The sequence below is a fragment of the Condylura cristata genome, unplaced genomic scaffold (assembly GCF_000260355.1).
Source record: "Condylura cristata isolate star-nosed mole 26May11 unplaced genomic scaffold, ConCri1.0 scaffold00001, whole genome shotgun sequence".
Lineage (NCBI taxonomy): Eukaryota > Metazoa > Chordata > Mammalia > Eulipotyphla > Talpidae > Condylura > Condylura cristata.
Genome location: NW_004567102.1, coordinates 50916872 through 50921992, shown reverse-complemented (window position 1 = coordinate 50921992; position 5121 = coordinate 50916872). Strand labels below are relative to the sequence as shown.

Here is a 5121-nt window from a genome sequence, read left to right as displayed (position 1 = left end):
CCCTTGTCCTTGAGAATGTTTTATGGAGATATCTCATTAACTTACCCTATGCATTATTACAATTAACTACTTGCTACACAGTATAAAGAAAGACCTGCTGAAGGAAAAGCAGGAAGACTTGCACTCTATCCTGACTCCCGTGTCTTCCTCACACCCGCTCCTGTCTCCCCTTTTGGAATATCTGCTCGCCTACGCCTTCCCATCTAGGGTCCTGCCTGTGCTGCCTCGAGACACCCCAAAGGTTGGAGCTGGTCTCCGACAAATGGAAATACAAATTAACTGTAAATTCATTTCCTCTAGTGTGTGCGTGCGTGTGTGTGTTCATTGCTATCTGAGTAACCCAGCTATTAAAATGCTAATCTGGGAATTTTAGGGACAAGCTTTTGTTTCTTTCCCTTTAAATACAGATTTTTAAAAATTGTTGGTTTATCTTCTAGGTAGAATTGAAGTTTCCTGCACCAGGCAAGCCTGGAAATTATCAGTATACAGTATTTCTGAGATCCGACTCCTATATGGGTTTGGATCAGATTAAACCACTGAAGGTAAGAATAGTTACTTTTCAGTAAATATTGTTGTCTATTGAATGAGTGCTTAATATACCAGGGAAGCATTTCTAGTTTTGAAACATAGGCTAATAGAGGGGAAAAGAGATGATTTCATATTTTATATGTGATACACTCGGACACTGTCAGTAAACTCATAGACTCCCATCAGTGTTTACTATTTCACTTGAGTTTTTAATAAAGCGTTCTACATGTTAACCAGGTTAGCTGTGGCACTGAAGTAATTTTGCATTGGGTATTAGAGTCCCAGAGTAAGGGGGTAGAGGGGTACACAGTGAAGGGTTGCCTCTTTTTTCCCATGAGGGTACTGTACTTCTTTCCATTGGCTATAAAGTTTTACTCCAGGAGTTTGGAAGTTGCAGAAGTCACGCTACAGTTTTTCTTCTCAGCAGAAAATTTATTAGGGAATTACTTGGTCTTCTTGCTCAAATTATTCGTCTTTCATGCCATGAAATGTATTTGTAGTATAGCTTCTATCAGATCAAAAACTAAAACAGTATTAGAACTTTGATTACCTTAACATGTTATTAGATTTACTGTTTTAATTCTGCGGTGAATGTCTACTCAAAATGAATGTGTTAAGTTTAGAGCTACAGCCATAAATTTATTTTTTTATAATTGCTGTGGTAAAAGAAAATCTTTTCCTTACTTGATAATTCTTCCATTATTGCTCTCCAAATTTCTGATGTTATATTTACTTCTTGTAGTTGGAAGTTCATGAGGCCAAGCCTGTGCCAGAAAATCACCCACAATGGGATACAGCAATAGAGGGAGATGAAGACCAGGAAGACAGTGAGGGCTTTGAGGATAGCTTTGAGGAAGAAGAGGAGGAAGAGGAAGACGATGACTAAGCACTACTACAAATGGACCACAATATTTACCATTTTTTGCTCTTTTTTGGAAGTGTATAATAAACCAGAAATAGTGCAGAACCGAGGGAGGTGTTCTTTTCTAGAAATGGGTGCATAATATAACTTGGCAATGATGGTCCCCTGGTTCAGTCTGGAAGTTGCTTAAGGCTTTTTAAAGCCTTTCAAGTATGAGGTGGTGAGTGTTTCATTTGCAAATGATAATAAACCCTTTGTTGTAACTGTCTAGAAGTGTGGGCTATGTATTATCTGATCAATTTATGATTCCAGTGAAAGCAAAGGTACATGAAAAACAATCTATACATGATCAACTTTGCTTTGTTTAACATTAGTTTTAGCAAACATTGGAGTATGATAAACATCACAAATATGTTTTAAGTAACATCTGCCCAAGTTTTAATCTCTTGATAAGCTCTATCATTTATTGACATTTTGCAGTGATACAAAACTGTAACAGCTCCATTCATAGCTTTAAACCGTTCTTTCTTTCTTTCTAACCTGTCCTGACCCTAAATTGGCATTCTCTCACATTCCATATAATATAGAAGGCTACATTTGGGGATTTTCCTTTTTTTAATTGCCCAGAGTTATCAGATTATAAAAATGGCTTTTAATGGCTTAAAACATTTTTAAGCCTCTATTTTAGCAGATCAGTGCTGGATTTGATTCTTTTGTAAGCTACAGAGCTAAAAATGATTTTGGGGCCATATATTCTCTGATGTTGGTGACTTACCTTATTAAGCCTTTTTAAAAAGGTTCACTATATAAAAGCTGAAATACATTCTTAGCTTTTAATCTACCTGACTCAGAAGCCTTTTAAGGGAAAAATACATATGTGTGTGTGTGTGTGTATATATACATATATATATATATATATAAATACATACATACATATATATATATATATGTAAAACATGCAATGGAGGCATTTTTTGTATCCATTTTGGACTCCTGTCAATAAAATAGAAGTTTGACTCATTTTATGTTTGTAATGGTGTGTGTCTTTTTACTCCCAGAAAAAGGATACAATAGTTTCATCCTTTTTATTTTCAACTAAAAATTAAATTTGTACATTACCTCAGATGTGACTGCTATTTCTGTATACAATAGAAAAATCCATGAGTGGGAGGAACTTCTCACACATTGCATCTAGGAGGGGTAGTGAAGTGGAAATGTGTACATGATGAAGCATTGAGGTTAGGTGAATATTTTTATTATAAATGGAGGAAGTCGAAGTCTCTGATAGTAAAGGACTGATGGTAGTAATCCTAACAGAATATCCATAGGACAAAGTATAGTGGGAGTACTATTTGTGACCTTGTTTTTTTAAAAGATTGCCACTTTACAGGCAGAATTGCATTTGGTATTTTGTTACAGAAAGAATTGGGAATAAAATTTGAAAATTGCCGGAAAGATGAATGACTTTTTGGTGTTAAGTTTAGGATTAATGTTTTATATTACATGGTCAAAACACTGTTTGGAATTTTTGTCATCTGGGGTTAGTGAGACCTTTCATTTGTGGTGAGGAGTGCCTCTAAGGGTTCGTTTTACCTTAGAAGTTGAAGGTGGGTTTGGTTTTCAAGTTAAGTTTTGACTTGAAAGTGTCAGATAAAGCAGCAGCTTTTCACTTAAGTGTGGTGGGAGGGAGAAAACTGTCTTTTAGGGATAAGTATGGAATGATAGAAAACAAGTGTGCTGAATAATGTTTAGCATGCGAGAGTACTGGTTTTCTTGAAAGAATTTTCAAGAACATATTTCTTTTCTAATGGCTATTTTTTCTTAAAGAAATTCACAAATTCAAACCACCAACTTTCTGTTTTTAAGACTGGAGGTCAAATCATAACCCCAGAGTTCACTGCAGTGTGTAGAAAAGTGGCAGCATCTCGACAAAAAATAATCACTAGTTCTTTGATCTTTGTGGTATATACATGCTTACCAACCAAATTTTCCTGTAATGAGTCCTTTGAGTAAATTTTACATATTGTGGTAGTGAGGCTTAAGTTTATGGTTCTCACTGTAAAATTACTGAAATTCTCATACCTTTTATTTTTAAATTTAAGTGACATAATTTACCTTGGGTTGCATTTAATAGAAACCCTTAGTGTACTGTGACATTTTGTCAGCAGATAGATGAACAGAGCTATACATGGAAACAGCCAGTGTGTATACAAAGTGACACTGGCTAGTGGTGAAATCAAGTTACTTAGATGGTGTAGTATTTTCTCTCTTTTAAATTGGTAAAGTGCCTACACAAGCTACCATCCATGGGGAGAACACAAGCGAAAGTCTGGCATTTGTAAATTTAGTAAAGTCTGATTGGGGTCCCATTTTTTTCCATGTGTCTTAATTCAGTCTCAAAATCAGCTATTCATATCTTTTAAATCATAGGAAAAACTAGTGAATATTTTTTTAAAGTTAAAGTTGTAGGACAACACTCACCCCAGCTTGCACTGAAAGTGGAGAAGGCTGAGGCTGGCTGGCTGTATTGTGCTGTGCTGTGCTGCTCCTCTGTTCGGTGGTAAGCTCAGGCCCTGGCTGGAAGCAAAGCGGGTGGAGGCCAAGGAGCTGCTGTGGGGGAGGTGTTGAGGAAGCAAAGAGGCCCTTGGAGCACATGGCCCTTGTCCATACATTGATCTAGTTATTTGCTTCAGCCCGTTAAAGCAGATACTGGAGTGTTCTTTAGCAGCAATTCTTACCTCAAATGTAATTCAAGCAATTTATGTTTTGTTTTTTTTTTTTTTTGAGGGGTTGTTCATTGTTTATTTACTGAGTTTCTATGTTGTGATGGGCTACTAAGCATAAAATCAAAATTCGGTGTTGTTGACTCACTGGTATTAGGGCAGGCAGATGGTATGGCAATCCATTTGCCTTTGGAGTGCCTTTTTGTTTTATTTGAAGTCTTCATGTAGGAACAAGAATTTTGTTAGGTGCTAGTTATTTGATTTCTTGGCTTTAAAAACAAATAGGCAAATTCTCATTCATTCAAAATGTTCTTGAAAGCATTTTTCTAACTTTCTGAACTCCATGAAATCCCCTACTGAGTGTCTTAAATAACTACCAGTGAAATAAAATAGGACATTTTACCAACTGTGTAGTGACTAGTTCAGATGTCTCAAGAAGTTAATATTAGGCATCTCATATGTTTAACTTGATGCTAGAATGATTTTGCAAAAATCATTAAATGAAAGTTGTGTTCTACATTTTTCTGTAACCACAGCAAAAAATCCAAATCTGTCCATTGGTGTGTTTCAGGCTGTGGTTCCAGATAAGGCTGCAAATGCCCCAGAGGTTTGCAGATGGGCAGTCCATTGGGATAATGTTAAATGGTTATTTGTATTTAATCTCATCTTTTAAATTTCTATTTTTGTGTGTTTTATAATGTACATAATGTACAATTGTACACTTCTATAATTTATAAATAAACAATACATTTATTGGTGCATTATATATATATTTTTTCTGCTTTCAGTGAATGATCAAAACATTTTGATACACTACTTCGACGTTTTGACAGGATGACATAAGCTAAGATAAATGTTTGGACCTTCGGCACACACCTTTTGAGTTCACAAAGTATATATTCTGCTGGAGCTGAAGGATTGGTATTTATTGCGTGGAGCCTTAACGTTAGTCCCTAGGGACAAAAAGGTGTTTTTTTTTTTTTTTTTTTTCAGAAGAAACAGGCTTGG

General features: G+C 35.7%; 1 protein-coding gene across 1 annotated transcript in view; it reads left to right on the top strand.

The window, feature by feature from the left end:
- The window catches only part of SEC63 (SEC63 homolog (S. cerevisiae)), a 67619-nt gene extending 65962 nt beyond the window's left edge, over positions 1-1657 (top strand). The window contains exons 20-21 of the mRNA XM_004673747.2: positions 438-542; positions 1271-1657. Coding sequence (XP_004673804.1) covers positions 438-542; positions 1271-1414 — 249 coding nt within the window. The 3' untranslated portion in view covers positions 1415-1657. The remainder of the gene's footprint in view (positions 1-437; positions 543-1270) is intronic.
- The last annotated feature ends 3464 nt before the right edge of the window (positions 1658-5121 follow it).